The sequence below is a fragment of the Mandrillus leucophaeus genome, unplaced genomic scaffold (genome assembly GCF_000951045.1).
Source record: "Mandrillus leucophaeus isolate KB7577 unplaced genomic scaffold, Mleu.le_1.0 Scaffold168, whole genome shotgun sequence".
Taxonomy (NCBI): domain Eukaryota; kingdom Metazoa; phylum Chordata; class Mammalia; order Primates; family Cercopithecidae; genus Mandrillus; species Mandrillus leucophaeus.
In genome coordinates, this window is record NW_012101676.1 from 1,972,035 (window position 1) to 1,991,883 (window position 19,849).

At 37.3% G+C, this 19,849-nt stretch overlaps 1 protein-coding gene across 1 annotated transcript in view; it reads right to left on the bottom strand.

Annotated features, from left to right (window-relative positions):
• The window catches only part of MICU2 (mitochondrial calcium uptake 2), a 92,063-nt gene that overhangs the window by 39,465 nt on the left and 32,749 nt on the right, over positions 1-19,849 (bottom strand). The window contains exons 3-4 of the mRNA XM_011976538.1: positions 8,197-8,228; positions 7,840-7,915 (exon numbers count right to left, since the gene is read on the bottom strand). Coding sequence (XP_011831928.1) covers positions 7,840-7,915; positions 8,197-8,228 — 108 coding nt within the window. The remainder of the gene's footprint in view (positions 1-7,839; positions 7,916-8,196; positions 8,229-19,849) is intronic.

The following is a 19,849-nucleotide window of genomic DNA, read 5'->3' on the forward strand; positions in this document are numbered from 1 at the left end:
CTACCTAATTGCCTTTCTTGTGGATATCCATGAAGACATGCTAGAAGGCCAGTGTGACAATAAGGAAAACATTCTTAATAAAGCATTAGAGTTACGTGAAATCCTAGTTCAAGAAAAGGACCCTATAAAAAAGGAATATTGGAGATATACTGGGAGATCCCCTCAAAGCAAACACAGCATAGAAAATGACTCACCAACAAATGTACAGCAATAACACCATCCAGAAGAACTTGATGGAATGCTTTTATTTTTTATTAAGGGACTCTGCAGGAGTTTAAAACGAGAGTGATCCTTCCCTTTGCCTGTGGTGTAAAAGTGCATCACACAGGTGTTGCTTTTTAACAAGAACTGATGCTCCTTGGGTGCTGCTGCTACTCAGACTAGCTCTAAGTAATGTGATTCTTCTAAAGCAAAGTCATTGGATGGGAGGAGGAAGAAAAAGTCCCATAAGGGAACTTTTGTAGTCTTATCAACATGTAATCTAATCCCTTAGCATCAACTCCTCCCTCAGTGGTACACGCGTCAAGATTTGTAGCAGTAATAACTGCAGGTCATTTGTATGTAATGGATATGAGGTAGCTGAAGTTTGGTTCAGTAAGCAGGGAATATAGTGGTTCCATCAGAGCTGGTCTGCACACTCATATTATCTTGCTATCACTGTAACCAACTAATGCCAAAAGAATGGTTTTGTAATAAAATTATCGTTGTATTTAAAAACAAAAACAAACAAAAAAAGAAGTTACTGATATTCTTTCTCAGTATCCTCTGAAAACAAGTACCTATGTTTTCTTTCTTAAGGCACAGAAGCAGCAAAGTTGGTAAAGAAATACTACAATCCTTCTGGAGACCAGAACCCTGACTTCCAGATGTGACTACAATCTAACAGGATTCTCTGATGCAGACTGGCAGGAGGGATGAACAGCCCTCCCAAGTCTTCCTCTGCCAATATGAAAAACTGCTCCACAACTCTCGCCCCTGTACGTAGAGGCTGAATGAAGAGAACACTGATCTCAATTTCAGGAAGAGACTAAAGAACATCTGCAGGTTTTCCTTCTATCTGAAGAATCAAAACGGTAATTAAACTGCAATAACTTTCTACCTTGTCTTCAAATCTCATTGTCACTTTCAAAACTTCCATTAACCCATTTCATATAATCTCGACTACAATCTGCTATCTTCTTCATACCAAGAAAATAAAATGTTTGCTTACTGCTCTTTGAAATTCCAACTCTTTTCATACTTATACCTCAAAAATATTACTTGTCAATACAAAAAAATTACTTTTCATTTGCCAAGTACTCTCCCAATTTTCTCCAAAGTTTGTTAAATCTCATTCAAATCTTCACTATCTCCCAAGAGACAGAGAATCTCTCAGTGCTCTTTCAGGACTGACCAGTGGGCCCCTTCCTTCAAACTCACCCCACTAGAATGATCTAATTATTTGCTTCCCCAGCTTAGGTGGTTCTTGTTGAATTTCGTTAAAAGAGACAGAGAGGAAACAACTAGGATGGAGAGAAAAGCAACACAACAAAGTCTGGGGTCATAGAAGCCAAAACGAGGGGCTGTTCTGATGTAGATTATAGATCAAATACTGCCGGGGTCACGTAAGCTGGGACTACAAAATGTCCTCATTGAACCAACGAGTTCACTGGTGATCATGACAAAAGCGTCCACGGTGGGGTGGGTACCAGGCTGAAATGAGCGGAAGAACGAAGGAGAGGTTAGGAAGTGAACACAACACACTGGGGAGATATGGGAGTAAAGGAAAAATGTTTTCCCCTAAAAAATGGGACACACTTTTTTAAGTTTACATAAGGTAGGAATAAGGTAGAGAGAAACAGACTGGTGATGTAGTAAAATAGGGAAAAATATCAAAGTAGAAAAGTCTTGAAAGGGCAAGAAAAGAGGCCTAGAGTGAATACAGAGACATGGGCTGATGGTGCAAGGACTAGATCTTCCATAAAGAGCGCAGACAGACAAGACAGATGCAGCTGTAAGAGGCAGAAGCAACAGCAGATTTGGAGGTGAGTTCTTTTTTCCCTTTACGTAAAGAAAAAAATGCCTTAAAAAGTTTATTAAATTCCACGGTGTATAGGATATACTTCATAATGAATTCAATTAATTTTAATAATTATCTTTATGATTCTGAGTATAGAATGATTTTAGATATATATTTTTGTAATCAATAGTAAGGCAGTGCAATTTTTAAAAATTCTATTTGTGTTTAATACTGCCACAATCAGATTTTTCTTCAATTAAGTGACTGCATTTTGTGACTAATACACTTTGAAATAACTGTATACCACATTAAATATGGTAATACATGAAATAGCCCTAATTTAAAAAAAAATATCTAGCTTGGGAAAAGAAAAAATATCCTACTTCAGTTGCAAGTCATTAACTATTAAGCTGACAGAACACTGCTCATTAGGAGGCAGAATTTTCTTCTAGTATATCTTAGAAATAATTCACATCCAAATGAAGTATTTTGATAAAGAAGAAATAAAAATTAGACAATTTCATGTTTTTATTCAGATATTTGATAAAGAGGAGGCTGAGGCATGAAAATTACTTGAGCCCGGGAGGCGGAGGTTGCAGTGAGCTGAGATCGCGCCACTGCACTCTAGCCTGGGCATCAGACTCTGTCTCAAAAAAAAAAAAAAAGAGTTGATGCATTATTTCTAAAATGTATGAAAGCAGTACTACAAAATGGATCTAATTTTGTTGACAAAATAATACCAATTAATCCTTTTTAAATTTTTAAATATTTTCTGTTCCTTTTCTTTTTTTTGAGACAAGGTCTTACTCTGTTGCCCAGGCTGGATTATAGCGGTACAATCATGGTTCACTGAAACCAGCTTCTTAGGATCAAGTGATTCTCTCCTACCTCAGCCTCCCAAGTAGAGGGTATTACAGGCGTGAGCCACCATGTGCAGCTAATGTTTATATTTGTTGTGGAGACGGGGTCTCCCTATGTTGCCTAGGTTGGTCTTGAACTTCTGGGCTCAAGTGATCCTCCTGCCTTGGCCTCCCAAAGTGCTGGGGTTACAGGCATGAGCCACCATGCCTGACCCCAATTAATACTAATTGGGAAGAAGACCAACATAAATTATTGAAAGTTTTAACTGAGAAATATTTTAAAAAACATGTAGTCTTCATACTTTGAATACACGGAAAGGCTAAAACTATATAGCAAAAATACTCAAGGGACTCACTGAAACAGATCAGGATAATTTGTAATTAGCATGTAGTTAATTTTAGATGAGTATCTATTATGTGTCAGAGAATGTTTTTAGACAACATACCAAGCAATTGGGGATATAAAAATAACCACACATATTTTTCCACTTTGAGAACTTATGGTTTAATTAAGAAAGATTAGAAACCAGAGAGTACAGTATAACAAAATATAAAAAATGAGAAAGCATACGACTCTGTTTACTAGTTTCACAGATGACTTCATAGAGTAGGGGAGCTGAGAAGTGGGAAGCTGTTTAGCAGGTAGCAGGAGTATAGTATTCCATATAAAGGTCATAGGCAGCACTTGAGGCACTACCAGGAGTCTGGAACATGAATGCAGTGATGAAGCTGTACGGGTACATCTTTTCAGAAGCACAGTATGCTTCTAAGGTCTTGAAATGAATTTCTCTTTTCAGTTTTTAAAGATTAATCTCTTATCTCTTAATTTTTTTTCTTAAGATGATTTAAATTTTCTTTTTTCAGTTTTTATTTTATGCATTTTTCTTGAAAACAGTTTTTAATAGAATTTCTAAAATCACATTATATTTATGGAGAGTTTTACACAAAAGCTACTCTGGTTCTCATATTCTGCCTTTAGGTCAAAATTGTTATAGAACCCTCCTCAGCTTTCCTTACTTCAGGAAAAAAAATCATATAATCATAAGATAGTTCAGTTTATATCCACAGAGATTATCTGAGTTTTCGCAACTGGTAAACATCTTTCTTAAAAATCTCAAAATGCTTCCAGAAAAGTCTACATCATGGAAAAAGCTCTGATCTAAATATTGGTACTTGAACTTTAAACATTTTGCTTAAAATCTACTTTAAAATGCCAAATTAGTAATTTCCTAAAGTAAAACCTTACAAGATATTTATTAACTTTGATTTTTAAAATACCATTTATTTACAAACTCATTAACAAGAGGCTAAGGCCCAGTTAATATTAAATCTTACAAAAAAAATATAGCAGTATTACCAATTATAAACTTAAAATGTACCAGACACATAGTAAGAAAACTAAAACCAACTTGCCCAAGGTTACACAGGTAACTAATAGAGCTAGGAATCTAAACCAGGCTTAAAACCCATGTTCTTAATATTTTTTAAGGCTACACACCAGATACCATAAATGTTTAAAACATCTTATTTTATTAAATTCTTTCAACAATCCCATAAGGAAGGCATTACTATCTTATTTTAAAAGGTGATGAAAGTGAGGATGAAAGAGATTAAGTAATTTCCTCAGGTAATAAAACTAGGAAAAATTTGAATTTAAGTCTGTCAACTTCAAAACACGCACTTTTGTTCACTAACCATACACTACATTCCAGTAAATTCCCACTATAAAAAATTTAGGAGCTTGTTAACCTCAAAGTATATAGGGATGTTCTGGTGCTAGGACTGGAAGGAATTGGTAAGGGGTGGGGTGAAGTGGGTGTAAAGATAAGTAGACAGTTTAGTATAAGGAACTAATACTCGTAGAATATAACGAAAGTCCACTAAATACTGATACACTGAGAAATGTGCAGAAATAGATATTTATAAAAAATAAATAATAAATGATTAATATTGATTTTATGGAATTATTATACCTTTGTCATATTTTTCTTTTCCATGGAGTGTTATGTGATAAACTTATTCTTAATTTAAAACTAATTTTTTTTTTTTTTTGAGACACGGTCTTGCTCTGTTGCCCAGGTGACCACACACAGCTCACTGCAATTGCAACCTCAACCTCCCAAGCTCAAGCAATCCTCTCACCTCACCCTCCCAAGTAGCTGGGACTACAGGTGTGCGTCACCACACCTGGTTAATTTTTCTTTTATATTGTTTGTAGAGATGGAGACTTGCTACACTGCCCAGACTGGTCTTGAACTCCTGGGCTGAAGCTATCCTCTTGCTTTGGCCTCTCAAAGTTCTGGGATTACAGGTGTGAGCTAATGCACTCAGCTGTAAAATTAATGTTGATTTGAGAATGTTGTAAATCTCTTGAGATAACTGTAAAAGCTCTGCTGCATTCAATGAAAGGTTATAAACCACTGATTTAGAAATCACATTTGTTTATTAATTCTCCAATTCCTTCTTTAGACGACAGGAAAGAATAATTAATTTATCACCTACCTCACGTGAACACTTTTTCTACACTTATAAAATAGAGTGGTCCATCTCTCAGGTCCTTGATAACTTTCACTAAATTAACTATGCCAACTACTTCTATTTTAAATATCTATTTCTATGATCACTCCCTGCACCCTGAAATCACCTACAAGTGCTTCAGCTTAGAAACTGTAAATTCAGACACCTACCCTATGACCACGGTTCCTTTCTGCTCTTGGACACCCACCACATCTGTTTTCAACCTCACTGGCAGCTTTCTCTCCAGGCTTTTTTCCTCTTCCTGGAGTTTATCATGAAATGGGATTTTTTTTTTCCCCTCTTGACTTTCCTACTTTCTTTTTAAATTTTTCTTTCTATTTTACTTTCTTCTCTATTGTCTCTGCTTAGACTCCATGGCTCATTAGTTAAAACCTCTCTTGCTCCTAACATTGTTAACTCCCTAGGCCATGACTTCCTCCATTCCTCTGCCTAGCAAATCCTCACTGTCCATCTATTCTATTCTACAACTACACTGATCAATGACTCTATTCTTTCGTAATGTACATTCTCTTCTAGTCCTTGAAGGATTCCCAGAAGTCCTTCTGTTTCTCTCATCAGTTCTTTTTCCATATCCCAGAAGCTACTTCAAACCTTCTTTCTCCATAAGGATATAGCCCTACTATATCCATTTTTTTTTTTTGAGATGGAGTTTCACTCTTGTTGCACAGGCTGGAGTGCAATGGCACAATCTCAGCTCACTGCAACCTCTGCCTCCCAGGTTCAGGTGATTCTCCTGCCTCAGCCTCCTGAGTAGCTGGGCTTACAGGTGCCCGCCACCATGCCTGGCTAATTTTTTGTGTTTTTAGTAGAGACAGGGTTTCACCATGTTGGCCAGGCTGGTCTCGAACTCTGGCCTCCCAAAGTGCTGGAATTACAGGTGTGAGCCACTGCACCGGGCCCTAAATCCTATTTTATAAAGAAAATCAAGGCTACTCCGAAACACCGCCCTCATTTGCTTGCCAGTAATTTGCAAATGTCTGCATAAAATGCTCATTTGTTCATCCTTTTCTCCTGACACAATGGGAAAGACATCCTCGCTGTGGAATGCTGATCCTTCCACTCCTGTTCTGAAGACAACCCCTTCGTTCCTATTTTCCAGGATTTTCTCCTATTCATACTTCCTTTGTATTTTCCACCTCTCCCTCTCATCAACAAGAAACATGCTCGCCACCTACAATAAACCAATATTCTCTTGGCCTTTTTTCTCCATCCGTAGCTACTACCCTCTAACTCCTCTGCTCATGACCACGTCTCTCAAGAGGTCTGTGTTTACTTTTCTCGTGTCTCCCATCACTTCTCAGTGTTCTGCAACTTGGGTTTAGATCTCATCCCATCACTGACCTGTATAGTAGTTGGCCCTCCGCATCCACGCATTCAACCAACCATGGATCAAAAATATTAATAGGTCTGGTGTGGTGGCTCATGCCTGTAATCCCATCACTTTCAATGGCCAAGTCAGGAGGACTGCTTGAGTCCAGGAGTTTAAGGCCAGCCTGAGCAACATAGTGAGACCCCCGTCTATACTAAAATTAAGAAAAATTAGCCATGTATGGTGGTGCACACCTGTAGTCCCAGCAGGCTGCAGCAGAAGGATTGCTTGAGCTCCAGAGTTTGACGCTGTCGTGAGCTATGACTGTGCCACTGCACTCCAACCCAGCAACAGAGCAAGACCTTGTCTCAAAAAAAAAAACAAAAAAAAACCCAAAACAACCCACACCACTACAAATAAAAAAACAACAGAGTTACAGAATATAACAACTATATACATAGCATTTACATTGTATTATGTATTATAAGTAATCTAGAGACGATTTGAACTACATGGGAGGATGTTTGTAGGCTATACACAAATATGATGCCATTTTATATAAGGGTCTTGAGCATTCTCGGATTTTGGTATCCAAGGGGGACCCTGGAACCAATACCCCGTGGATAACAAAGCACCACTGTACTTGTTAAAATGTCAAACACTTCCAGCTGCTAAATACAGCGGATACTTCTCAGTCCTTAGCTCACTCAACTCCCTAAGTTTACTTGGTTTTCACATTTGATACGTTCCTTTTTTCTTTTAACACTTTCTCTGCTTGGCTTCTGTGATAACACTTCCCTGGCGTTCCTCTGCCTCTCTGATGACTCTGCCAACATCTCTCTCCGTCCCCTCCCTTAAGTGGTGGTGCTCCTCTGGATGCCCTTGCAGGCTTCTCATGTTTTATTTTAGATACTCTGCCTCATACCCTCTCCAGGCTTTAATTAACATTGATGGTTTAATAATTTATCTGTAATTGCTTAAAGACTTTGACAAAGTTACCTCCTACTTACTATGTTATTATGTTTTAAAAACATCTATTAAATAACATGGTGCAAATCTCATACCTTAATTCCTTAATAATACTTCAGTTAAATAAAACACATAACTAAAAATTTAACAGAAATCAAAATTACCTTTATCGCCAAGGTCTCTGAAAAAAGTTGATCCACAGCCAGCTGTTTGGATTCCTGACAGTGTATCCTCGATGTCCTTTGAATACACATATTAAAATTTAACTTCTAAAAGTTCATTTTCTTTGTAGCTGGGACTACAGACGCCCACCTCCACGCCCAGCTAATTTTTTTGTGTGTATTTTTAGTAGAGACAAGGTTTCACCGTGTTAGCCAGGATGGTGATCTCCTGACCTCACGATCCGCCCGCCTTGGCCTCCCAAAGTACTGGAATTACAGGCATGAGCCACCGTACCCTGCCAAAAGTTCATTTTCTATCTTACCAAAAACAAACCCCGCCTCCTCCCACATGTTGCTTACCTTTTTTGTCAGCTTCCTGACTGAAGTTTTACCTACAACAAAGAAGAAACATTATTTAGTATCCATATTCTTTGGTAAAACTCAGCTTGCACTAAGAAAGAAAATTATTTAAAAGAAAAAACAAACAACTAAATATTTATTTAAAAAGCAAAGGCTTGTGATTTTAGCTAATATTCTTAAGCCATAATTATGAGTCAGAGAATTCTAAGACTAAACACAAAGACACTATAGTTTTACACAAGATCCATTTTCAATTTCACTCACCCTATTTCATACATATGAAATCATATAAAACCATCTTTGAGTTATCCTAGTTGTCTGAATGATATTATTAATTCTTGTCAAACATAATTTCTTCACGTGATTATTAAAATCACTCTCTATTTTTACTTTCATTGATTTAGGAAAAAACACTCATGATTTAGAAAGCTTCCTTTTTTCGAACTCTGGAAAGTCCTCTTAGGCTTATAACTCTCCAGTCAAATGTAAAAGTCTAGCCAACATAACCATCCATTCTAAAGTAGTTAACTTTTAATAATTTCCTATTGGATAACAGAGATTCAAAATTCTTCCAGGTTTTCAGCCACCCTCTTTACTGCCTACATCATTTTCCTAATATCCACCATAATTCTAAAGCCATTACATTGTTTTTTTTTTTTAGGACTTATTCTGATGATAGCCTCAAGTCATTTTAAACATCTAGAACAAAACTGAAAAATGTTTTATTTTTGTCTCTTACGTAAGCAATATACAGCACTAACTTTACTTACTGCTCTCAAAATTATCTTGTCTATGAAGTTCCTTCAGTACTATTACATGGTCTGTGAAAATTCAGGTAGCACATTAAAAAAGAGTGCTTTTAGATGTGCCTTTTCTGTAGTTTGGGTTGTTTAATTTGGACGATAAATCTACAAGGGCAAATTCTATTATTTGGTATTAGTAAAATGTCAGGATTTTATTTTTACATTATTAATCAAAACATTAGTTGTGAATATGACTACGTACTTTTTAGAAACATCTGTGACTATGTTCGTAAGCTTAGGTGTTGATATTTTGGGGTAATTTTTATTCACTGGAGAAACTATTATGTGCCAGCCAAAGAGCCCCAGATTCTACTGTTAGGTGGTGTTATAGTATCAGATAATCAAACAGACAAAAATTACCATGTATTGTACAAATCTAAGTGAGTGAATGTGTATATAATATGCAGTCTTATAATGCTGGTAATGAACTCCAAAAAACTGTGTAATACATGTATTTACTTATCTTTAGTCAATTAACTTAAAAAATAAACTGATCATTATTTCTCTGCTTTTCCTAAAGTTATGCCACAAATATTCATTACCATATGCCCTTTTATTTTTAGACAATTCAAGTTAGTCTTATCTGTTTTTAAAAAGGGGATTAATCCTTACATCCAACTTAAAGTAGTCTAGAAAGCAATGATTAACATTTTGAAGGCAGAAGAGGACCAAGAGTTTAGGGTAGCAAAATGGATGGTGTCTAAGAGTTTCTTAGAAATCAGATTATTTCTAAGGGGTGTTATCTGTTTGAAGGTTAGATTCCTTTTTGGTCTTTCAAAAATCATTAAAAAAAAAAATCCTTCTACTTGAAACTGAGTGAGTAAAGAAGGTAATGTTTGCTTCCCGCCAGCTCGAAGTCTGGCTGCCAAAAAGCTAAGCCAATAAAATTCAATACTGTGTGAATGAAATACCACAATAAAGCCACGAACTAACTGAATAATATAACACCAGAATTACAGATAAAAAGTAAATTATAAAATCTATGGAGGCAGATTTCATACCTGTCTTACTTTTATGCAGGTCAGTGCTAAACATTTAAATATTTGTTGAATAAACAAATCAGAAAAGATTTCACAATGTCTTCTCATCCAGGTCCCTGTCTTTTGGATAAATTATTATATCCCCACTTTACATGTACAACAAATTGGCAAGAGGAATTAGGTAACGATATGGGCATTGAAGGATTTATTTTCATATCTCATATAGATTTTTCAAAAACAGGTGTTAGACTCTTTGAATTCCATGATAGTAGTAAAAAGAACCTGCGGCCTACTTTCAACACTTAACAAAACTGAATAATTATGCATGGTACGATTATAGAGGCAGTTTTGCTGCTTTTCATTATTTCATGTAGATTACAAGTTCTATTTGATATGTATATAAATATTTGATCATCAAAAAATGAGAAAACCAGGTACTTAATGTAGTTTAAGTTGTAAAAACATCTTTTTAAATTTTTTTAATTCAAATGGAATAAGTAATTAGAAAATAATGAAGAAATTAACTTTTTGGTGAAAAGTTTAGAAGCTACTATTCTCTTACAAAAAATTCATTTTTAGATTAAAAAAAAAAAAAAGACAAGGCAGAGAAACTAGGAGTGAACCCTGTTCTCTCCTGCTTCCTCTTTCTCTTCAGTTAATGCACCTTTCACTGAGTATTATGAGAAGCTGCGGTGTTTCAGATCCAGAACACTCTGTAGGTTTTCTTGGTAGACAGTCGTCCCACCCAGGCTGCTTCCTCTATGCTACTTGTTCACAGGCTGAGCAGCACAATAAGAGGTCCATGGTCTGACCCGTGACCTCATTTCTCCTGACAGCAGTAACAAGGCAAGGCCGTATTACATACACCTAAGTATTTCTGGACAATATTTTTCTATTTAAGGATAAAACCCATCTGGCAAATCTAATTTTTCCTTCTGTTTTTGTTTCAGTTTGTTTTTTTCAATGTGGCGTAGGGGGGGCACTCCTGTCTCTCTTTCTTTGGCTATTTCCACATTCACACAAATAAAAAAATTCAGTCGCATTATTTTCACAGCTATTTTATATGTATTCACACACTTATGTATCAAAATAACAGAATGGGGCAAAACACAGGAAAAAAGATAGATCTAGACTTGAGGTTGTAATGTTTCATTGTATGAATATGAAAACAAGAAAAACACATTGGTTTTTTTTTTTTTTTTTTTTTGCAGGAGGCGGCATAGATCTTGAAGCACCAGGACAGAATTTTGGCTCAGGAAGTAAAATGTTTTAAAAGGATTCCACCTATAGTAGAGATTCCACCATGTGGTTTTCACTATTTACAAAGGATTTATGAAGTAAAATCCAGATACAGCATAACCTGTTATAGGTAAGCAGACCTTCTAATACTTAAAATAGTAAACCTGCATTTATACACATTAAGTGTTCTTACAGATCAAATAAATCTGCCTCTGGCCAAAATAAAGTTATTTGATAATCATAATTACAAAAACAATACCAGTACTATATAACTTAATTTCATTTTGTAGAGGTCAGTAGTCTTCTAATACATAAAAGTTAGACAATAGAGACACTTCCTTCATTTTGTAACTTTTTCATAAATATATGTGACAACTTGATATCAATATTAGAACCAACCTAAGACAGAGCTGATTATACTCTAATAAATGCTTTTATTCAGTCACAGCTATAATGGAAACCAAGGCAGAAAATGATGCATTAGCAAAACTAACCTTCCTCATATCACTAATAAAAGTGGTAAGTGCCACAGCTAACATCATACTAAAAGCTCTCAGCTTTTCTTCTAAGAACTGAAATGAGACAAGGATGCTCACTCTTACCCCTTCTATTCAACATAGAACTGAAGTCCTAGTCAGAGAAATTAGGCAAGACAAAGAAAAATAAAGGGCATCCAAATTGGAAAGGAAGAAGTCAAACTGTTCCTATTTGCAGACAACATGATCTTACATACAGAAAAACCTAAAGACTCTACCAAAAAAACTCTTAGAATAAATGAATCCAGTAAAGTTGCAGATATAAAATCAACATAGAAAAATCAGTAGCATTTTCTATATGCAAGCAAAGAACTAAGAAATCAAGAAGGGAATTCCATTTGCAATAGGTACACACACACACACACACACACACACACACACACACACACACAACAACTGGGAATAAATTTAACTGAGGAGGTGAAAATCTTCACAAAAATAACTACAAAACACTGATGAAAGAAACTGAGGAGGATACAGACAAATGGGAAAACATCCCCTGCCCGTGGATCAGAGAATTAATATTGTTAAAAGGACCACACTACCCAAAGCAATCAACAGATCCAATGTAATCCTTATCAAAGTAACAACAACACTCTTCACGAAGTAGGAAAAAAAATCCTAAAACTTCTATGGAACCATAAAAGACCCTAAGTAGCCACAACAATCCTCAGCAAAAGGAACAAAGCTGGAGGCATCAAACTACCAGACTTCCAAATACACTACAAAGCTGTAGTAACCAAAAAACAGCATGGTATGGCATAAAAACAGAAACACAGACCAACAGAACAGAGAACCTAGAAATACATGATGTATCTACAGCCAACTGATTTTAGTTAAAAGTACCAAGAACCTAAGTTGGGGAAAGAACAGTCTCTTCAATAAATGGTAGTGGGAAAGCTAGATACCCACATGCAGAAGAATGACACTGGACCTGACCCTCTCACCTTATATAAAAACCAACTCAAAATGGATCAAAGACCTAAACGTAAGAGCTGACACTACAAAACCACTACAAGAGAACAGGTGAAATACTTCAGGACATTGGTTTGGGAAACGATTTTATGAATAAGACCTCAAAAGCACAGGCAACAAAAGCAAAAAATATATTAGCGAGATGATACCAAACGAAAATGCTTCTGTACAGCAAAGGAAACAAACAAGGGTAAAAAGACAACCTATAGAATGGGAGAAAATATCTGCAAAACTATTCATCTGACAGGGGATTCACATCTAGAATGTACAAGTGCAAACATCTCAACAGCAAAAAAAAAATCACAAAATACTTCAACGAAAAACGAGCAAAGAGCCTGAATAGACACTTCAAAAAAGAACACATACAAAATGACCAATAAACACATGGGAAAAAAAAAAAAAAAAGCTCAACATCACTGATCATCAGGGAAATGCAAATCAAAACTATAATGAGGTATCGTCTCATCCCAGCTAGGATGGCTATTATCAAAAAGACAAAAAATAAACTCTCGCAAGGATGCAGAGACAAGGAACTCTTTTCTGAGACAGGGTCTTGCTCTGCTGCCCGGGCTAGAGTGCAGGGGCGTGGCCATAGCTCACGGAATCCTCAACTTCCCGGGCTCAGGTAGTCCTCTTGCTCAACCTCCCAACTGGCTGGGACTATGGATGTGCACCACCAGGCCTGGCTAATTTTTTGATTTTTAATAGAGATGAGGTCTTGCTATGTTGTCCAGGTTGATTTCAAATTCCTGAACTCAAGCAATCCTCTCACCTCAGCCTCCCAAAGTGCTGGGATTACACTCATGAGCCACTGCACCGGTCAGGAAAGGAACTCTAATACACTGCTGGTAAGAATGTAAACTAGAACATATGCTACTATGGACAACAGTTTGGAGTTCCTCACAAAACTAAGAATTACCATATGATCCAGCAACCCCTCTACAGGGCATTCATCCAAAGGAAAAAACAATCAATATATCAAAGAGGCATCTGCATCCCCCCAGCACACTTACTGCAGCACTATTCACAACAGCCAAGACATGGCATCAACCTAAGGGTCCAACGACAGATGAAGAACAGATAATGAAAATGTGGTACATGCATACAGTGGAATACTATTCAGCCATTAAAAAAATGAAATCCTGTCATTAACAGCAACATGGATGGAACTGGAGGACATTACGCTACGTGAAATCAAGCCAAGAATCAAAAGTTAAACACCCAATATTCTCACTGATATGTGGAAGCTAAAAAAAAGTTTATCTCAGCTGGGCGCAGTGGCTCACGCCTATAATCCCAGCACTTTGGGAGGCCGAGGCGGACTGATCACCTGAGGTAAGGAGTTCAAGACCAGCCTGACCAACATGGTGAAACTCCATCTCTACTAAAAAATACAAAAATTGATGGGTGTTGTGGTGGGTGCCTGTAATCCCAGCTACTCTGAAGGCTGACGCAGGAGAATCACTTAAACCCGGGAGACAGAGGTTGCAGTGAGCCGAGACCACACCACTGCACTCCAGCAAGAGCGAAACTCCATTTAAACAAAAAAAAGTTGATCTCATAGAAGTAGAAAGTAGGACAGAGTATACTAGGGGTTGGGAAGAGTGGGAGGAAGAGTGGGATAGGAAGAGATTTGTTAAAGGATACAAAATTACAACGAGACTGGAGGGCAAAGTTCTAGTGTTCTATATACCACTGTAGGATGACTACAGCATAGTTTTAAAGGTCTAGGAGGAGGAAACTGAATGTTCTCAACACAAAGAAATGATAAATGTTTGAGATGCATATACTAATCACCCTGATATGATCACTACACATTACATGTATTGCAACATCACTATGTACCCCGTAACTATGTACAATTATGGGTCAATTAAAAAAATAAAAATCAATAAATAAAACATTTTAAGTGGTAATTGAAGAAAAAAGAGGACAAATTCAGTGGTGCTATTTTCCTTCAACAAAGTATATGGCTTGTTTATGTTTGCTGGAATATTTAAATAGTGAATGCAAAGATGGTCTCTGGTTGTGTTTTTTCTAAAGGGAGACAAATGGTTAGTCCCTAAAATGCCTAAAACTGGCTTCCTTGCCAATTTCCAAAGTATGGTCTTCAAATACATTCGTTTTGGAAGGGATAAAAAGACTTTTTTTTTTTTTTGCAACCTCAAGCATTGTGAAATAATAAGAGCATCATACACAACAAATTATTTAGTTTAAAAATGATCTAAAGGGGAAATACAGCAGCTAAGAGATTATGTAACGTGGGGGAGGGGGGAAAGCTTCTCCAAATGAGTTGCTTAAGCGAAGATCTTAAGTGGATGAATTAGCTCAGAGAAGTGAGGTTAAAAGCATTACACACATCCTAAGTGTAAGTTCTGAGATGGGTTTGTGTTGCAATGTTCTAGGACCAGACGGCAGGTCCTGCCAGTCTCCTCTATTGTGATGAGAAGGCAGGAGAAGCTAAGTGCCAAGGCTAGTAGTTTTGGCAGAGCAGGCTGAGGTGGTTCCTATCTAATGATTTCTAGTTTCTCTGTAGCTAGGTGGTCGGGTAATTTGCTAGAGCGTACAGGGGAAGGTGTTAAGGATAGCTAGAGGCTCGCAGAAACTCAGCATGATACATCTGAGATTGCAAGTATAAAAAAATACAATTGATTTTTATATAGTGCTGCTCTATCCTTTGACCCTGATAAACTTACCATTAGCTCTAAGAGCTTTAATATTGATTCACTGGCATGTTCTACATAGGTCATCATCCTGTGCATAAACAAAGACAGCTTATTTCTCCCTTTTAAACGTGGAGGTCTCATTTCTTTTCCTTCCCTTTTCGCATCGGCTAGACCTTCCAGCACAATGTTGAAGACAAGTAGTGAGAAAGGACAGCCTTGCCTAGTTCCTGATCTTAGGGGCAAAGCATTCAATCTTTCATCATTAAGAATATTGGCAACTGGCTTTATGTACTTACTGTCTTTTATTGCCTAGTCTTAGAAGTCTCACAGTGTCTCTACCGCACATGCTCTATGAGTTGAGGCAGCCACAAAGTTACAAGGGTAGGGACAAAGGCTCCACTTTTGAATAGGGAATGATAAGGTTCTGCATGAGCATGTGAGACCAGAAATAGACTTTTCAATTTTGAAAATACAAATGCTACAGCATCTTAATGATGTATCTCCTCATATGGCATATTCTCCCTTTTCCTGCTTTACCTAGGGGAATTCTATCCAAGCTTCTCATATCCTCTGTGAAATATCTGATTATTCCAGCCCTCACTGATCTCTCTGCTGAAATGTTATCAGACTTTAGTCTATTACTGAAACTCTTACACTATTATCATGAATTTTGTTAATGGAATAATAGTATGTTTTATTCACCATTATATCCCCAAGGTCTAACACAGTACCTGTTACATAGGGCAAATCAAATAAAAATTTAAAGAAATGTATGGATTATAACTCATCATTTCATTATGTAAGAGTCTGTACTGACTGATGTGTTTATGACTCTATCTAACATCTGTGCCAGGCACTGTGCTAGGTTGGGAATACGACGTCAAGTAAGACAGACCCTGATGCGGTTAACAGAACTGCAGACGGGGTAGGCACAGGTGTCTATGTGTACTTGGGGGTGGGGTGGGGGCAGAGCATCTGCAGTGCATATAGAGTTCTTTTTTTTTTTTTTTTTTTTTTTGAGATGGAGTCTCGCTCTGTCACCCAGGCTGGAGTGCAGTGGCCGAATCTCAGCTCACTGCAAGCTCCTCCCCCCGGGTTCTAGCAATTCTTCTGCCTCAGCCTCCTGAGTAGCTGGGATTACAGGCACACGCTGCCACGCCCAGCTAACTTTCTGTATTTTAGTAGAGACAGGATTTCACTGTGTTGCCCAGGCTGGCCTCGAACTCCTCAGGCAATCCACCTGCCTCGGCTTCCCAAAGTGTTAGGATTACAGGCGTGAGCCACTGTGCCTGGCCGAATAGTTTGTTTTTTTAATAAATAACTAATCCTTAGTTCAGGATAAGCATGATGGTTACTTGATACCATGAATAAAGGCTGATTGCTCAAAAACAGTGACAAGAAGACAAACAAGTGGTTGTTAGAAAAATTTATCCCTATTTCTTTTTTTTAAGTTTTAAATTTAAAAATGTTTTTAAAATTTTGAGACAGGGTCTTGCTGTGTCACCCAGGCTGGAGTTCAGTGGCATGCTCATGGCCCACTGCAGCCTCGATGACCTGGGCTCAAGTGTTCCTCCCACTTCAGCCTCCTGAGTAGCTGGGACTAAAGGCATGTGCCACCACGCCTGGCTAATTTTTGTATTTTTTTGTAGAGACAAGGTTTCCCGATGTTGGCCAGGCTGGTCTTGAACTCCTGGGCTCAAGTGATCCACCTGCCTCAACCTCCCAAAGTGCCGGGATTAGAAGTGCGCGCCACCATGCCTGGCCTCCCCATTTCTTAACTACTTCGTCACTTAACTATTTCCTGCTTCCTACATACATAAGTAGTGTTCTTGACTGTCTAGAATCCATACAGATGACAGATTTGTTATCCTGATCTAAAATTTGTCTTTATTAATTGCTTCAATTAAAACTGGTCAGTCAACACTAAAACCCAGATGTTTTGTAGTTAGAACAATTCATATAATCAAGCTATTAATTGATCTAGAGTACAGATTTTTGACTTCAGAAGAAGGGCTTCTTTGTGTCAAGGAATCTCATTGACATAAATTTATAGTATAAGATTAAAAGCCTTTTTAGATGCATTTATATTCACTTTTCCTCATTTGATCCATAGTTTGCAGGATTTATAGGATATCAATATTGTAGTTGCACACTAATATTTCTTTTTAAATTACCTTGGCAGTTTTTTCATTCCCATGAGTCTTTATTTTGGTAGAAAATATAGATTGGGCAGAATACTGAACATTTTGAAACCTGAGGTATGGCATTCATGAATAGATGATCTTCAGAATTTCACTATAGAATAACCATAAATAGTTACATTGTCATTTAGTCATCAAGAAAAGTTAAATTGCTTGTGTTTTTTGTCCTTAGGAAGATGCATAATAGCTGTAAAAAGTTCTGTCAAGTTAAACAAATTTTATACTTATCCATTTTCCCTCTTACATTTTGAGAAACCTCATTCATTAGTAAAAATCCTGGGTAAATTAATATTTTAGGCAGTGATCTGGAGCTAAAAGTGCTTCAAACCTAAAGCCTGACTTTCCAAAGTATACATTATAGTGTTTTATCAGATATATCCCATTCTAAAGCCTAAGAATTTTAAATTAAACTGATTTTTTTTTAAAGCATAAGGTACTAAACAGAATAGTATGTATATGTACTTTTTTTTTTTGTTTGTTTAGAGACAGAGTCTTGTCTCGTGCAGTGGCATGATCTTGGCTCTCTGCAACCTCTGCCTCCCAGGTTCAAGGAATTCTCCTGTCTCAGCTTCCCGAGTAGCTGGGACTACAGGCGTGTGCCACCATGCCTGGCTAATTTTTGTATTTTTAGTAGATATGGGGTTTCACCATGTTAGCCAGGCTGGTTTCGAACTCCTGACCTCAGGTAATCTGCCCGCCTCGGCCTCCCAAAGTGCTAGGATTACAGGTGTGAGCCACCACGCCTGGCCTTTTGGCATGATCTTGGCTCACTGCAAGCTCCGCTTCCCAGGCTCAAGCTATTCTTGTGCCTCAGCCTCCTGAGTAGCTGGGATTACTGTCGTGTGCCACCACACCTGGCTAATTTTTGTACTTTTTAGTAGAGACAGGATTTCTCCATGTTGGTCAGGCTGTTCTTGAACTCTTGGCCTCAAGTCATCCACCCACCTCGGCCTCCCAAAGTGCTGGGATTACAGGCATGAGTCACTGTGTCTGGCCTCTTTACAAATAATCTTAAAATATACATTCAGTGTTTCACTTATTTGATTAAAGTTCAGAGTGCTTTCAAATTGCAAGGGTTTAGTGAAAATTGTGCATTTGTCCTTAAATGATTTTATTTTGTTTTCCTCAAGCTAATAAGCACAAGTGGGTACCACTCCACTTAGATGATGTAAGATCAGAGAGTCAAGAAAGACCTGGATCCCGGAACAGCTCAAGATGTCAACCTGAAGCAAATAAACCAACACATAACAATAGGAGAAATGATACACGAAGTAAGTTACCATTCTAAGACAAAAATGACTAAGGAAAGACTTAGTCTTAATGCTTGTTATTTTAGTAACCAAAACCATTTGAGAATAAGTTGAAGACATCATGTCCCTTTAACCCTAAATACCTTCAGAGTATATTTCATAAGAACAATATAACCGTAATGCAATTAACAACAATGAAACTTAACATTAATACAATGTGATTGTCCACAGGGAGATTTTTCTCAATAAAGTCCTTTATAGTTGTTCCCTCCCCTGCTCCAAGGATCCATTCTGGGATCACTCATTTAATTTTTTTTTTCTCTCTTTAGGCTCCATTAATCTGTAACAGTTCTTTTGCTTTTATCTTTCATGACATTGATTTTTTTGAAGATTGTAGGATAATTATATTGTAGATATCCTTTACTTTGGGTTTTCTGATGTTTCCTTGTGATTGGATTGGTGTTGTGAATTTTTGGCCAGGAGTACTGTGTAAAAAAATAATATTTTCTTCTTAGTGAGTTGCATGGCAGTATGACCTTGGTTTGTTCCATTATTGAAGATATTAACTTTGATTACCCCTGTAACTTTATTTGGTTATTTGATTACAACATTGATTAATATTAATTTTGATTGCTCCTGTAACTTTATTTGATTGTTAGTTTGATTACAACATTGGTTATTATTATTATTATTTATGTTTTTTGTTTGAGATGGAGTCTCATTCTGTTGCCCAGGCTGGAGTGCAGTGGCATGTGATCTGGGCTCACTGCAACCTCTGCCTCCCAGTTTCAAGCAATTCTTCTGTCTCAGCCTCCCAAGTAGCTGGGACTACAGGCTCATGCCACCACACTCGGCTAATTTTTTAATTTTAATTTTTAATTTTAATTTTTTTTTTTTGAGACGGAGTCTTGCTCTGTCGCCTGGGCTGGAGTGCAGTGGCCAGATCTCAGCTCACTGCAAGCTCCGCGTCCTGGGTTTACGCCATTCTCCTGCCTCAGCCTCC